This window comes from Scleropages formosus, chromosome 3 (assembly GCF_900964775.1).
Source record: "Scleropages formosus chromosome 3, fSclFor1.1, whole genome shotgun sequence".
Taxonomy (NCBI): Eukaryota; Metazoa; Chordata; class Actinopteri; order Osteoglossiformes; family Osteoglossidae; genus Scleropages; species Scleropages formosus.
This window is the reverse complement of record NC_041808.1, coordinates 28197360-28214082: the sequence shown is the minus strand read 5'-3', so window position 1 is coordinate 28214082 and position 16723 is coordinate 28197360. Positions and strand designations below refer to the sequence as shown.

The 16723-nt window shown below is 39.4% G+C and overlaps 1 protein-coding gene across 5 annotated transcripts in view; it reads right to left on the bottom strand.

The window, feature by feature from the left end:
• Positions 1 to 2071: 2071 nt before the first annotated feature.
• Positions 2072 to 16723, bottom strand: part of kif1aa (kinesin family member 1Aa) — a 59166-nt gene continuing 44514 nt past the window's right edge. For 3 of the 5 annotated variants that reach the window (XM_018738631.1, XM_018738636.1, XM_018738638.1), the window contains 14 exons: positions 16602 to 16686; positions 16416 to 16521; positions 14036 to 14062; positions 9579 to 9693; positions 9334 to 9467; positions 9147 to 9208; positions 8893 to 9038; positions 6767 to 6961; positions 6583 to 6654; positions 6308 to 6429; positions 6043 to 6186; positions 5704 to 5896; positions 5476 to 5594; positions 2072 to 3663 (listed from right to left, as the gene is read on the bottom strand). In XM_018738631.1, the coding sequence (XP_018594147.1) occupies positions 3621 to 3663; positions 5476 to 5594; positions 5704 to 5896; positions 6043 to 6186; positions 6308 to 6429; positions 6583 to 6654; positions 6767 to 6961; positions 8893 to 9038; positions 9147 to 9208; positions 9334 to 9467; positions 9579 to 9693; positions 14036 to 14062; positions 16416 to 16521; positions 16602 to 16686 (1563 nt within the window). In that variant the 3' untranslated portion in view covers positions 2072 to 3620. The remainder of the gene's footprint in view (positions 3664 to 5475; positions 5595 to 5703; positions 5897 to 6042; positions 6187 to 6307; positions 6430 to 6582; positions 6655 to 6766; positions 6962 to 8892; positions 9039 to 9146; positions 9209 to 9333; positions 9468 to 9578; positions 9694 to 14035; positions 14063 to 16415; positions 16522 to 16601; positions 16687 to 16723) is intronic. The other 2 variants (XM_018738635.1, XM_018738639.1) reach the window with 1 other exon arrangement.

Here is a 16723-nt window from a genome sequence, read left to right as displayed (position 1 = left end):
GTAAAGTACAAAAAATAATGCATGACCAGCCCACATTACCTGTGTAATAATGGGGTAACAGGATATTTTTTGCGGTCACTTTATTGTGATTCAGGCTTTCAAAATCACAAGCACTGAAAATGAGAATACATTACAAGTCATTTAAAGAATTACGAAAGAAAAATGCTATCTTACTCAGATATCTGAATCTTCAACAAGAAACTCTAAAACTATGAGTGACGCATGCAAACACTTCACCATACAGTAAGACTAGGTTGTCTACAAACTTCCACTTATTACAATTTTTTTTTTTACCACTAATATTATTCACAGTTTCGCAGGGACTTTTCTAATCGTCTTTTATTACTGTATATCATTTTATCGAATTTAATATGTTCGTTATGTCAGAACATAAAATACACTGTCGATATTCCCAGATATGATTGAGGATATTGATCTTTTCTAGGCTATTAACGTTAGTTAGACTGCATATGGTTTAACAAATACTAAAGTGGAACAGCACAACCAAAGATGAAATAAATACATAAAGGCTGATAAGCTGCCAATGTACAAGCACTTTGCAAAACTAGTACAAACTGATAAAGTAATAATATTAATATTTGTGAAAGATAAAGCCAGATGACACTGTTCCAAGTCCCTGAGTAAGTAGTCATACTGCAGTATTTTCATTTTGCTCAACTGTAGATGAAAACCACTTCCTCAAATGATATCATGGTATTACTTACCAATGTTCAGATACATGTGGGAGATGTTCACTAGAAGTGTAGCCAAGACTAATTTAGTTACTCCAGTTTGCCATGGTTTTAGCACTGCATATCCCATGCGCTACAATGTTTGTGCTGTTTCGGGAGCATGCGCCGTAGGTTGGTTGGCCTCGGGCAAGCTCCCAAACTCGAGCGCTCTGGGACAAGCCTGGAGATCCAGTCAAAGTGGACTCCATCAAACAGGCTGTGAGCAAGGTCACTACAGGCCATACTCAAATGACTGCTTAGTCAAGGGTATGTACAAATAACAACCTGCTTCATTTTAAGTGCGGTTTGTCGTACTGACACACGAGGTCCTGAACTGATACGTAAAGCTACGAAAAAATACTCACAACTAATGTTTCTGAAAAAGTGCTGAGTGAGGTACAGTGCACTTCAGCACTAAAACTTAGAAGCTTAATTTTTTGAGCACTTTTAACATCCGAGAAACATTCTTTATCAAGAGCACACTTCAGAGTGGTTCACCTGTATATGTTATTAAAAATCAATGTATGGGTTTTTTTATATTAAATTAGATCATGTAGTTTATTCAATGGGGTCAGTAGATTACACTGCATGTTGAGAAAAGTAATACGATGACCCTTTTCTGAAATTTTTGCAGCAAAGTATGCTTTTGACCTGCATTGGGTTATGCTGAAATTCTGCTGGTCTTTACTACACCAAAAAGTTTTGACAGCACATCCTCTGAAAAGTTAAATGCCAAAGAATGACCAGGTTGGATCATAATTATTAAGATTTTAGAAAGCATAATCTGCACATTTCACACATATCAAGCATGATATAACTTTTTAGCTGGATAGGAGACACATTAGAAATCATGACCAAACAGAGATGAACAATCAAGTACATTCTGAATTTATGAGCTAAGACCAGTATCAAATGTCTGACATAAGGTGCAAGACTGAAAACTAGCTGACTTCATTGTCAAAAACAAAAATTGTTTGTTTGCATTAAAACATATGGTAGGCAAGACAATGAACATTATGTTGTGTGATGATGCCAAGGGGCAAAGTCTGATAAAATAAGAAGAGTGAGATATAGCAGCAGAAAACTGAGGAGCACACACACACACACACACACACACACACACACACACATTTTCAGAACCGCTTGTCCCATACGGGGTCACGGGGAACCGGAGCCTAACCCGGCAACTCAGGGCGTAAGGCCGGAGGGGGAGGGGACACACCCAGGACGGGACGCCAGTCCGTCGCAAGGCACCCCAAGCGGGACTCGAACCCCAGACCCACCGGAGAGCAGGACTGTGGTCCAACCCACTGCGCCACCGCACCCCCTCAACTGAGGAGCATTTCATGTAAATTACTATATGTGCAATGGGCACAATGGGGGGCATAATGCCACGTTATGTATACACAGACACTTTCATCCCGCACAGTATCTAATGTTTATATACTGAAAATAGATTAATTACTCTAAATGAATTATTCTAAGACAGAAATGTATGATTTCTGAATCAAAAAGTCTTCAAATCCAAATTAAAATTTGAAGTGGTCTGAGTAATGTATTTTTTTTTTTTATCTCTAGCTGCAGAATCATTGTTACGGTTAACAACTGATATTAATAGCATGGGAGACATGTAAAAAAACTGCATTTAATGTTAATTCAAGTATTCAAAATAGCAGCTAAAATCCCTGAATTAACTCAACATTTTGTCAGCTATTTTTTGGTTATGCAGCCTTGTCAGTAATTAAGACTTCATGGGAAATGTTACAAAGTGCCATATGCAGAAAATGTTCTATACTTCATAAAAATATAAAAGTATTCTAAATAAAATTATAAATATGTGACTAAATAAATACTTAAATGTGCTTCATTTAAAAGTAAAAGCAAAATCAAGTGGACCACATTAATAAATATCTGAAGTATTTCAACTCCAAAGATCAACAGTCAATTCTTTTGCCTTTTGAGAGAAACAACCTGGAATGTTACCAAGAAGTAAAATATTTCAGATATGTAAAATGTGAATATGGGAGCAACTGGGGATTAATATTTTTCGAAGCCAAAAGTCTTAACTGTTGCCAAAGTGTGTTGAAATCTTGGAGCACAAAAACAAAACAAGAATTTCTCCACGGAAGGACACAGGAGATTAAATCAATTTTAGAATGTTTCACTGTCCAAAAAGTTAAGATATGATAAAAATGATAAAAAATTTAAACTGCTGTGCAAAGACTTTGTCAGTTGTAATGCACCTATTTTATCAGTTGTATCCATGAATGTTTTTTCTATGCATATATAAATACTTAATTATTCTGAATGGAAATACTGATGCCTGTGCTGCCAAGTATCCTATGGACTGTTTTATATGCAGAGTGAGCTATTTTTCCTTGTATTCATTTTCTGTGTTTTCCATACTTTTGAGAAACACAACCATCATTTACAATATGAATTACAGTGTTACTGGGCTGCTTTGTACAATGATGTGCAAAAGACTGAAATTCATCCTGTACCGGACCTGAAAGGGCAGTCCATGACACTGCTGAAGTTGGTTAAAGTAATTACTCTGAAAGGAAACAGGTGAAAACCATGTCTCTTCACTTTACTGCTGCTGATTTTTCCCGTAAAGTGCAGCCTTTTTAGACAGCAACACACCTCAGTGACTTACAAATTCTGAGACACAGCAAATATTAAGGACACCGTGCCTCGCATTCAGTTTTGGTTTCGTAATGATAAACAAAACATGTGCAGAAGAAGCAAGTTACTGCAGAGTGGAAGGGTTTGCAGGATCAACACAGCATCAGGATCCTGGATCAAGTGATCTATGTACAAGGTTAGTCTTTGTTTTTTAAGTAAGTGTTACTGTAATTCACAAGAGTTGCTCCGGGAATTATATCATTTTCAGATCCTCATCTGACCAGCTCTTCTCCTGGATAGCTTTGATCTGAAGACAGGGAAAGAAAAGGTAAGAATATAAAAGCATGCCAAAAATCCAAGCATGTCATGAGTTCCTTCCTTACAGGTGCAAAATTTCAGATTCTTCAGTACTTTATTACTATCTCATGGTGCAATGAGAAAGAAGTCTGCTTGTGGGAGTCCAGTGAGGGAGGCCACTGTTGATTTGCTCTACCCATTTGGCTCTCTGTGTTGTATTATGTCCAAAAAATGTTTGACATGAAACTTGTGCGTAGCAACCAGTGTGATCGTCATCACCATCATTATAGATTCCACTGCAACAGTACCCTGGTATATCTTCTCTATTATTGCCCTAACTGCACTTTTTGTGGTTGTCCTCTATTACCCTCCTGCCCCTCATGGCTGCTTCTTGGATGACCTAGACATTTTGATGAGTTCTCTTTCAAAGGAAAGGCAATCAACCTTTTTTCGTGTTCCATGATACTTTTAGCTCTCTACATCCCTGTCTTCTGCCAACCATAACAACAACCATGTCAAACTTGTTTTTTACAGGAATTGGAGCTTTCCTTTGTTACTCCTTTTTATGTTGAAGGATAAAAATGGTCATTAGTTCATCCTTCCACCCTTCCATCATCACTCCTCCTCCACTTTACCTCTGCATCCTTTTGGCAACTTAAAAGTCCTCCCTTCCTCTTCCCTTTCCTCTGCCATCATATTTACCTCAACAAAATTCTGAGATTTGTTTGCAGATGGTGCCACCAATACCCTCTTTTAAACCCTATCATCCTGTCTGCCTACCACCAGCTCATGGTTATCAGAAACACATTGTGCTAACAGAAGCAAATTTTGTGCTGTGGAATGGAAAAAGCAGTCTCACAGACTTAACAGCATTTTTGGAGCTACTTGTCATTTCACTTTGCTGTTTCCTGAGCAAAAAGTAACTTATTCCTTTAGCTTTGTCTCTTGGTTTTCTTTCATCACTTCTGTATCACTAGTGTTCAGTTGTTCAGTGCGCTGTGTGACTTTGTTGAAAACAGAACTTTTTGAAATTAAATTAAATTAAAAAGTACAATCTGCAATCGAAAATTGCCACAAACCTTTCACTACTTTCTACTATTACTTCTTCTACTGCCCACATCTTTTCAAAAAACCTTCTCTGGACCCTCATCATACTCAGCTCTTCTGGAAAGTACAATCAACTTATACCCCTGGTACTCCCCTAATACATATAATCAAATCCTGTAGATACCTCCTTTATAACAATTTTAGGTTGACACTATGTGGATATCCTGTCTGGACTACTATGGGTCCCTTCTGTCTGGTCTTCTGGCCCCTGTCATCAAGCCTCTCCATTTGATCCACAACACTGCAGCATGAGTTGTGATTGACTTGCTGGTGTTCCCATGTATCTCCCTACAAGATCTGATCACTCCTTACACTCCAGCAAAACCACTATGCTCCTTCATCTTTGGCCATTTGTTGGTGTCATGCGTGAGTGATCCAAGATTGAAAGTCTGTAGGCTCTTGGTTTTGGCTCCAATGTGGACAGCTGAGCTCTCTCACTCCCTCAGAACTGCCTAATGCCTTTTAGTATCCAAGAAGGGTCTCAATATGCATCCCATTTAGACCCTCTTCTTTCCTCTCCATCTATTAACAGATCCATAAATCTGCATCACACTATCTGTCACAAACACCTTTTTATTTTCCAGCACTCACTTCTACAGGCAGGTACTTATGTAATGTGCGCAGGTGAAAACAGGTATTCAGGGGTATTCAGCAAACTAACTGTGCTTCAATTTTTTTAATTATTTTATTATTTCCAGTTGAATTGCTCTATTACCTAATAGATCCAGCAAGGAGCGGGTTGAAGGCATATAGCCAGTCATGCATCTCTTTGTCATTACTGGCCTGGAGCAGTATTCCGCGATGCTCAGTACAAACCGCAAATGTGTTAGGGGTCTGCAGTGAGAAAAAACATTACAAGTGGGTGAGCATTCAGCTTTTGTATCTGGACATATTTTATGATCAGATAATTTAGTTCAGTTGCCTTTGTTCCTAAGTGACTCACCTTGAGCATAGCTTGCTGATCCTCACTGTATTCAACCTGTGCAGATGATAGGTTTAGGATTGCTCTCTCCACACTGTCCTTCTCGGTGTTGTAGATATAGACGTAAGGTCTACGGACCACCACATACCGCTTTACCCAGCCATTGGTATGTGGCTCAAGGAAGTGCAAGTATCCCTTCTTAGACACAATGGGGCTGCAAAATGACAAAAGGCCACAATACAAAGTGTTTGCGCTGGGCAGCTTCCAAGACACACAGAAAGTAAACCGAGGACATTCACACCACCAGCACCAGAGATTGAGCTCCACCAGATTCAGCTCTTAGGTTCCACATTGTCTCACCTAACCCGTATTTCCTGAATTTCTGGAACGAAAGTTTGCATTTTTGTCTTGGGCTCTAGGCTTCCACTTGGAGACTTCTTTATCACTCTGTCCTGCAGCGAGTCAGGATCTGGACTGATGGAACGGGAGCATGGTGTTGGAGTTCTGAAACACAAAAGCATCACCCTTGAAACAATAATAGTTCTGTATAACTCCACAAACATTTTTTTAGCCATCAGCAATATGGCAGGGTACAATTTTAAAATGTGCTGTCTACAGACATGACCTGAGCTCAGTGCTGCTGTAGCGTCCTTCCACTAGTGAGGGGCATGTGGAGGAAGGTGTCAGGGTGCTCAGAGTAGATGCTGAGGTAGAATCTCTCAACATTGTCACTGACATCTCCGACAGCTGGAAAACAAAAAAAAGGAGTTGCATCATATCTTCACCGTTAGATTATCTCTAATGCACTGAACTCTTATAGCATTCCTGAACAACCAGTAAGCTGCCATTGCTCTTTGAATGGACCTCTGTAAACAGTGAGGTCTGACACCCTAGGGTTACCTTGCTTTCACTGGCACTGATGCAGACATGGCTGTATTCCCTGTTGAAAGTGTGAGTGAGAAGCCGCAGACACTGGAGGTACAGAAGTAGTAACCCATGAAAATTCAGACAACTTCTGATGACTTAAAGATAGTTTCAGGAGACATTTCACTGATTCAGTTCCTATGAAGATCAGTTACTACACCTTGGCAGCCAGCTCCCTCTGCCGCTCACTGGGGTTTTCTGGAGCAATGCTGGGCCCCAAAGCTGCACCGCCAGATGAGGATTGGGATGAATCACTCAGGTCGTCGTTGCCGCAGGATGACCCTGATTCTTGGCCCAACAGCAAAGTAGCCTCCAGCTTCTCCCTTAGAAGCAGGTAGTGCCGAGTCTTCTCCACCTGTACACATGCAAAAAACATCCAAAAATCTCCCTCTAAATCAAAGAGTTTGCTCACATTATGCAAGCAAGCACCATTGCTTATATAAGCTTAGAAGACACTGAACTTAAGTGGGTCAGGTCAAGATATTTTTTCTGTACAGCAAAATGTACCATCACTATACAGTGCATTCACAAAGTATTCAGAGCCCTTCACACACACACACACACACACACACACACACACACACACACACACACACACACACACACACACACTTTCAGAACCGCTTGTCCCATACGGGGTTGCGGGGAACCGGAACCTACCCGGTAACACAGGGCGTAAGGCCGGAGGGGGAGGGGACGCCAGTCCGTCGCAAGGCACCCCAAGCGGGACTCGAACCGCAGGACCCGCTCCAACCCACTGCGCCACTGCGCCACCGCGCCCCCCTTCAGAGCCCTTCACTTTTTCACATTTTTTTATGTTGCAGCTTTATGCTAAAATCTTTAAAATTAAATTTTTCCTTCATCAATCTAGACTCAGTATCCCATAATGACAAATTGCTGCCAATGGTGCTTCAACTAAGTACTAAGTAAAGGGTCTGAATACTTACATCAATGTGATATTTTTTTTTTTTTTTTTTTTTTTACAAATTTGCAAACATTAATAGAGTTCTATTTTTGCTTTGTAATTATTTGGTATTGAATGAGACTCTGTACACCTTTCATCAGATTCCTAGAGCTTTTAGATGAGGTGGAGGTACTGGCCTCCTCTTCTCACCCAATTGTTATTTACTGTTCCACAAAATATGGCTGCTTTGTCCTCTTCTGCTTTTGAATTTAATTTTTGAATTTAACTTTGCCTTACAGTCTTCTCATCATCACGATATGCAGTAATATTCATTATTGCCTTAGATATGTTCCTATAAAATGGAGTGTTACCTAAAACAGCACTCTGCAGTGTCATTATAACAGAGCATAAATAGAGATGCGATCCCATAGTTGTTTTTAAACCTGAAACATGCCTAGTACTATGAACTATATAGAATATGAAGAGCATGGTATAAAAAAATAGTCCAATACGGTAATAATTTATGTGCAGTGTGGAATAGACGTTTTCCCTACAGACTTGAAGAAGACCTTCAGGTATTAATGACTCTCTTTTTCTCTCCTCTTTGGCACAGCATTAGACTAGCTGAAGTCATATCTCTTCTGAGTGGTCCTTCGCTGTCTCTTGAAAAAAACTTCCTCACTTCTCTTTTCTTCCTCTGTACAAATGCACCTCAGAGATCAGGGATGGGACCTTGTCTGTGCTCACTATAAATTCACTCCCCGGGCACCTTAATCTCCTTTTATGGCTGTTGCTGTCACAATTCATATGTCATTTCCTTCTTTCACTTTTGAAATCTTAAGCCAGATATTCAGGGTCTTCGTAGACATTTGCTCTTAGATGTCTGATCAATGATTGAAACTTAATCTCTAAAATTGACATCCTCTAGCTACCCTTTGCAAATCTTTCCTCAGACCTTCCACTCTATATCTGTCTTGATGAGATCACCCTTTCATCCACACCATCTGAAAAAACCTCACTGTGATGCTTAATGACTCACTCGGATATGATCGTCGCATCTTATTACCGCCACAGACCTGTTACTTAGTCTTTGACAACATCTGCCTTTTCTGATATGAAGCAAAAAACTAAAACCCTAAAAAACCTTAAACCATAATAGTTATACAAATCTTGTGCAGCTGGAAAAAACCACCAACCCCATCCCTATAAGTCACTGATAAATTTTAATTAAAGTGTGATTTGTATCAAGAGCACAACACAAATATTTGAAAAATGCTAAACTTACAGTGAAGCAATGATGTCCTACGGCAATCCTAAAAAACAAGAGCTGCAAATCCCTGTCCTGACCTATAAATAACAACAGCTGAACTACTGTCACTCACCTCTTGGAGCAGGCTGAGTTTGTCCAGCTCCCACTGGTGATCCAAGATAAGGCTGTCACTGCGGGGCCTCCAGCCTGCCAAGTTCTCCTCCCCACGGACATATGCAACTGAGGTGTCCAGGACCCTCCTGCGTCTCCTTTGCATGCCTTAGGAATACATGTTTCAGGTCAAAACTACTGTATGTAAAATTTTCCTGAAGTGGATGAATGTTCTGCACACATTACCATAAAGCTCTCCAAAGAAGGTACTCTTACCTGGACTTCCGGCATCTGCTAGGTGACAGAGGCTGACTTCGTACACACCGGTGACACGGTTACTAAAGATAAAACATAACAGGTTCAAGTTACCATCTGAGTGACTGCTGGTGTTCCAGAAGACTCAAAATTCACTACTTTCTCCAGAAATAGGCAGAGCCATTTGAGTTACAACATTCGCTCTAACCTCTCAGATGCCTTCAGGCTACCACTGCCGAAAAGATTGCGGATCGAGCGGGAGGCAGGAAGTTTGGTGTCCCGAGAGTAGAACACCATGCAGAAGTCTTTCGTTACCACAGCTGGCTGAGTGCAGTTCTCCATCTTAATTTGAAAAATAATGACAATGATATACTTGGCATGATGGAGGACAAGAGCAGTCTGCAGTGTTGCAAGTAAGCAGATATCATGGTATTTTACAGCTGTGCCCATTACCTCCAAGTAAGCAGAAAGAGTCATGTAGATTTTCTCCCCATAAGGAGTCACACGGTTCAACAGCAAGGAGTTGTGCATGGAACTATCCCAAGCTGCTTCGAAGCGGAAAAAAGTCCTGTAGAACAGCACACATTGGAAGGAGCTATAGCAGGAAGTGTGCTGATTTCAAAGAACCTGTAACCAAGTAACCTCTCATATAGCGTAGTCTATGTGTCCCTCATGGGCAGATGATTCTGTCCTATAAGACGGTGCTCTGTGGATCCATTTGCAAACATACAGAATGATTCATGAGTCTGAACCTCAGTTCACTCCTTTTATGTGTGCTTCTTTGCAAGGAGAGCCAATCAGGAAGAAAACTCAGTGTTTGCCAGTACATTGTTACCTCAAAAAAGAAATACTGCAGTGTTCTTCAGTGAGAGGCATCCAATAAAATTTAGTTTGTACCACAACTGTAAATATGCCGATAGTTTCAAATACTTTTTACAACAGAGTTTTCTTGCAGGATGGATGCCTCAGGGTGCTTAGGCTCTGTGGTCAGATGGCAGTTTGATCTCCTTTCATTGTCTGTGAAGTCTGAAGTGTTCTCTCTGTGTTTGTGTGGTCTTCAGGGTGATCCAGTTTCCTCCCAGAGTGCAAAGATATGTGTTTGAAGCACATTATTGACTCTAAATTATCTCTAGGATGTGCATATGTGAGTTAATGTGTGCGGCTGTCCTGCAGATTAGCATCCCATTTGGTGTGTAACCTGCTCTCCCTAAATCCCTATATTTTTAGGATTTGCTCTGGGCTGTGGATTAAAGCATTTTGCTGCTGTCACTGAAAAAGCAGAGCTAGAAGGTATTTAATGTCTGGTACAGGAGAATTATTTTTAAATGACAAAAATAGTAGGTAACAATGGAATGGCAGTAATATTTAATTTAAATAGTCAGGTTATTTGAACATATGTAAAAAATTAAAATTATGAGAGGTCATTAAGAAGGCATCATTTTGTACATAAATTTAGGACTGAATTTACAGGAAATATCATTTATGAGACAGACAGGAACAACAATCACAAAACACTGGGAAGAAGACACAGTAACTGCATGCAATATATTTTTCAGCTAAGGACCCCAAGTTTACAACAATAAAATCTGTGAACAACAGTAACAAAATCAGTACAGAAAAAAACATTGAAGGAATGAGATAGATAAACTGACAGGGAGGGCGGGACAGGAGGGAGATATACCTATGGTCATTTCCCAACGAAATGCTTTCGGAGGAAGGAAATCAGCAAAAGAATTGGAAGTGAGAGTTAAGAAGTGAAGACAGTGGACTTTCTTACTGGGGCTGCTGCATTTTCTTTCTGGGTGTCCAAAATTTGTCATGTTTCAGATCTTCTTGTATTAATAGGGACTTCCATATTTTCTAAAGTTTAAACAATATCAGGTGGTAGTATATATATATATATTTTTCTGTTTTGGATGCCTCAAAGTCCACAGTGATAATTTAATAAGTAACATTCAATGATCTACAGTGGGATGTGCAATCCTGCAGGATTTTGTTTTTTTCTGTATTTCAACACAATTTATTGTACAAGAAAAAAGCTCCATGGAACCATGATACAGTGATTCAGGTATATTAAACTAGAGCCGTGGCTAAATCCTGCAGGATGGTAGTTCTCTCAGATCAACAGTATGCCCTCGATCTACAGTTCCATTACAGCAGCTGTAATTAAGCATGAAAAAGGTAAAAAACAGAAAGTTTTAAAATCAAAATCTGCAGGAGACAAGTAAGTTAACATTATGTGTATGTTTTCCATTCAATTTCAGGTATAGGCTTTTGTCAACAGACCAGTACTTGCACTGTAAAACAAGTTTTAGGCACTTTGCCTGCTATGGTTTTAAATTTTGCAATATTTCTTCTAAATACGAGCGAGATGAATCCGAGTAGATATTGCGGAGGCAGTTGACAGCAGTTAGCAGTGGAACACCCAGAAGGACAAAAGCAGGCGTTCAACAAATCAAAAGGTGGATAACTATAGCTGTTTTCACTGAGGGAAGGGGCAGCTCAGTAAAATCTAGAGAAGATTCCAAAAGAAGCACCTTCACACACCATGCCCAGAAAAAAGAAATTCTTGCTAGGGCAAGAAAAATCAGCACTGAACTCAACCAAATATAATCTGATTATCTGAGTTTACAACTGTTTTTCTGTATTTCTTTTTTAGGCAAATTGTATAATGAACTCATAATTACGACGAGTAATGTTTTGAGTTAATGTTCATTACTGAAATATTGAAATGGAAGCATAACTGAGCTGGAAATATTTTATACTAGCATTGAAATCATGCCTGGCTCTTTCACGATGAAAGTGGTACTCAGAATAGTCTGCTTAAAAACTGGGCAAGGAAACGAGCCTGAGGCTGTTTTCACAGCTGAATGCAAAGAGATGGTTGTGGACAAGACCTCAGACCACTTCACAGGGCACTGTATTTGTGAACCATTCAAAGTGAAAATATCATGTTCTTTAAAGGGCCACTACATGTGGGAACTTCAGTTGAATGCCACCATTGGAATTTTGTGCAGACAAGAAAACAAAAACAACAAAAATTTGAAAAAAAAAAAATTTCTAATATTGCTTTAGAATAAAAGGTCTTCTTCTGTGTTCATACTTTCATAATTCACTCATAGATACTTTCCTTCAGTCATCTTTAACTCATAAAAGTAACTGGAAAACAAAATGAAAAGTTCACAGTTACTTTAAACATTGTACTTCTTGAGAAGTCCCTCACGAAAATAAAAGTATCACTGCTCCCAGAAGCAAGTATTAGCCACAAGAAGTCTAACATATTCTTCTCCTTTCTGGGTCATATATCTGTCTAACAGGCTGTTCCAGTTTAAACAATAGGACAATGGGTGTGTTCTGTTTCATATTTGATGGTTTTTTCCTTTTGAGTTTTCAAAACTTACAGCCTACACTCGGCCAAACTGAGTAGAGTTCAGAATAAAGTTTTCTAAGGAAAATTTTTAAATGATAAGCATTTAATTCTCCAGCTGGTATCAACGAAAAGTAGGTGTACTCGTGAAATATTGCATCGAAAGTAAAAGCTAAACGTTTTTAATTCTGGGAAATAACACTGAGTTATTTCATTTCTCAAAATTTACCCGGATAATAACCATCATCAACTTTTTATGTCAGCGGACAATGCAATTTCCCCACAATCCAATACCTCGTATTATTTAAAGCTTGACACTTTGTGCATTACTTTGCGATTCTTCCACAATGAATGTTGAAGAAGTGTTTTCCTGCTCATTCAGAATAAACTGATTTCATTTTCAAAAACTATTTTACCTTCACATGTTCTGTGTCCTATGCCATTTTTGAAAAATACACTTTTGGAGATGTAATATGATATGTGTGAAAAACTTATTTCAGTGGTTCAATATCTGCCTGGGTTCCAAGCAGACAATAGCTATACTTATCTTTATTTACTCATGGATTTGTGATGATTATATACTTTGCTGAGGTGACATAGATATATTCTATGACTTAGCATTCGTAAAATATTAGATTTGGATTTTTAATTTAATAGCTAAAATGAATACTTGAATACAAGTATTAATTATGATCAGTGAATAATTTGTCTTATAATCATTGATAATTTACTTATTCCTGAAGAATGAACAGAAAAGTCAATAACATGAATTAACTGACTTGAACTATGGATTCCTAATCTCACTGCAATCTGAGCACCACTAAATAACCAAATAAAGTTAAGAAAACACTTTTCTTCCATGGTATGCAGAAATATACACATACAAACACTTTCAAAGGGTTAACTTGTAAAATTAATTAATTAATTTATGACATATTTAATTGTAATGTGTAAAATTAGCATTTATATCTTATTTATGCCTATATTCTACACTATTCTACACCAGTCCGCTACTAGCATTTTCTATCAGCATTATTAAAATTAAACGGGAATCTGAATAACAGTGAAAATATGGAAATTCACAAATCTCGTTCATCTCATTCTACTTTGAATGAAAACCTCAGCTTGGGCCTGAATGTTTCCCTGAGATAGCTAGCAAAAACACAGAGCAGGAATGTTGACCTCTACAACACCTTGAGCACTATGCAGCCAAACCACAGCCCAAATAAGCAAAGCAAATCATGCAGCCCCATTTACCACCAACTAGCGCCGCAAAAGCTAAAAAAACACACATGAAAGTGAGTCTTCCTAGGAACACATCTCTTCAGCATCTCAAGGGAAAGCAAGAGGGAAATATGACTCAGACAGAGCCAGAAGGACAGGAATGAAGGACAGTGAGCGCATCAGAGAGTCTAAGACACGGGAGAATATGATGGAGGACTGATGCAATGGATGAGCAAAATGGTTGAATGGAGGGAAGTAAAAAAAATAAAAATAAATAAATAAACATCAAGATGAGCTTGTAGGGATTTGAAAATAATACCTAGGCATATCCGAATCAAGAAACTGTCTGCAAAAACAAAACAAAACATTTTGTTAGTGGATTGGAGGGAGAGAAATGTCAGCATCAGCATGTCCTGTGATGATGGCAGCGCATGACTGAGGGCGGGCCCGCGAGCCTTGGGAGCCTGGCAGTTAGACTCCACTCCTTTGAGGCCTAAAAGGCCAGAGGGTTGACCAAACATATTAAGCCGACCTTTGGTTGACAATGGTCAAGAGGGGAGTACCATTGGCTTAGATGGCAAAAATGTATTTGTCCAAGTCTGTTCCTTGTTTCTTCTCACGCACTTGTTTTTCTTCTTTTGGCATGGAGAGCAAACCCAAGTCTGAAGCATTGACCAAGGCAAGGAAGCAGGGAGCAGAGGGCAAGGGTTACTAGCAAAGCAGGGTGGTTAAACCATCAGAGAGGAGGTCACAGGGTTTCTATTTATAGATCTATTTAGCCACAAAAAAAGCAAAAAACATTTCACAGTTTCTTAGAGGTAAATACTAGTAGGTCTTTCCTGACCAAAACATGGGGAGGTGAATCCAAGCATGGACTAAAGCTGAGGTAAGTTAATGTTAGATGAGTTTAGGTTAGTGAGCTCATGCCGGAGCATTGTGGACACGTGGATTTGAGATGGTAAAACTGTTAATTCAAGAGATTAGGTGAAGAGTGGTATTTTCTCAAGAGGCCTTTTTGTGAGAAACGGTAAATGTAACAGTAATGAAAACCACAAAACCTGAGGAAGCAGGAAAAATGGCGGCCTAGATGTGCTTAGAAGCATTTGAATTAAGAGTTAGAAATGGGTTACTAATCTACAAAAATAAAGGTAAGTGAGTGACCATTATTATGCAGTAAGTAATATGTTCTCCATTGCAGGTTCTCAGTCAGTACATAATAGTTATTAGGTCCGTAAGAAGGATCTCGGTGAATGGAAGGATGGATAGATGGACAATAACGGTGACAGTCATATGTACAGGGGTGAGAAGCGGTGGTGGTGAATGTGATGTGGCAAGGCACACCAGCATAACACAGACCAGCACTGAGGAGAAGTGGCACAACCAACATGGGGGAGGCAGGGAATTTCATAGAAACAGTCAGGTCTCATGCACAGCTGCCATCAATCTACCAACAAAAGTGTTATCTGCTGAGGGAAAAAAAAAAAAAAACAATGTGGTTCAGTTATTATAAATTAGTACATCTTCTTTCTATTATCGTACCTACATGCTACACTGGCCAGACACATCAAGATGTTTTAAAGAAAAAAATCCCCCAGTGAACAAAGAATATGGTTTGGTGTTACATTTGAAAAAACTCTTTTAAGAAACTGTCTTCTCATTAGCATGTGACCTCCTTCATCAAGACTGATAAAACCACATGTTCTTGTGCAAAGCATCAACTCTGCCAGCTTAGCAAGAGGGAAAAGGGATAAGGGGCTTGGAGGGGGTAAACAAATTCAAACTAAATCGTGGCATGAAATCAGTTCCATTCCAGCTGCACATCACAATCACTTGTTTGCACTTGCAGCATTTTAAGCCCATAACCATTGCAGCTATACATGTCATGCTTGCCTTTCTGCACTTTGATCCTGTGCAGGTTAGGCCATATTTTCACGCTGAGGTCTTCACTCTTTTACGTTCTTTCTTGGGTCTCGTTGCGATGACCATTGGATTTCAGTAGTGTGTTGTATATTGAAACTGCAGAAGCTAAACAAAATCAGACATGTACCCAACCTTAAATGTACCATGGCAACATGGCAATGTGACTGGAAATATGAGAGGTTCTGAACTGCTGCTTCTGACTGGCAGCCTTTGCGTGAGAGTAAGCTGACATGATCGTTGAATTTAGTGCTTCAATAAGACAAGAAAATATAGCATTCTTGCTCCCCCTGGAGGTTTGGCTGACCGCCTAACACGACGACGCTTTCATTGGGCTGAAATGCTAATTTGACAAAAGCTAGTTACAACCTGAGAAGCAGTGGACTGAGGTAATGCCAGAAATGTTCTGTATGATAAATCTGTTGAGAATTTGAACATTTTGAATATGACAGCTTTTTGTATATTTGCATATTGTAACGATGGTGGAGTTACAGGTTAAGATCAAGGTGTGACTTAAACGTTGACACTGCAGATTCATATTATGACAGTGGATAGGGTCCCTTGTCAATGGTAAGCATTATGTGTTTCATATTTCATCTCAAATTACTAAGAGCAACATAAAATAAGGCAGAGGGAAACTGCATTATTTTCAGCACATATCATTTAAATTTTTGAAATGCTGCAAAAGTTTCCTTTCGATCCAAGAAGATTTCCTACATTCATACAGGTGATCCATCAGCTTTGTATGAGGATGAGTATTTGACAGACACTATGGCACATACCTGTCATCCTGCATAGGACGGATGTACCCTGCAAACAGGATATTGAGGGAGAGAATGTTGGGGTCAATGATGGTCTCGTCAGCCTCAGGGGTGTTGCGGATGCGTCCTATGGACAATGAAGGTCACCAGTCATCAGGAAGCCAACAGTCACAATGATAAGACTACAGTTCCATCATGATGACTCACCTACAACCAGTTCCCTGACTTCTTTCCACTCAATGTCATTCCCTGTCTCGTGTACTATGGTCACTGTGATTCTCCTTTGGAGGCCCTGTGGAGAAATGATGAAAGACAATCTCACATCTGCA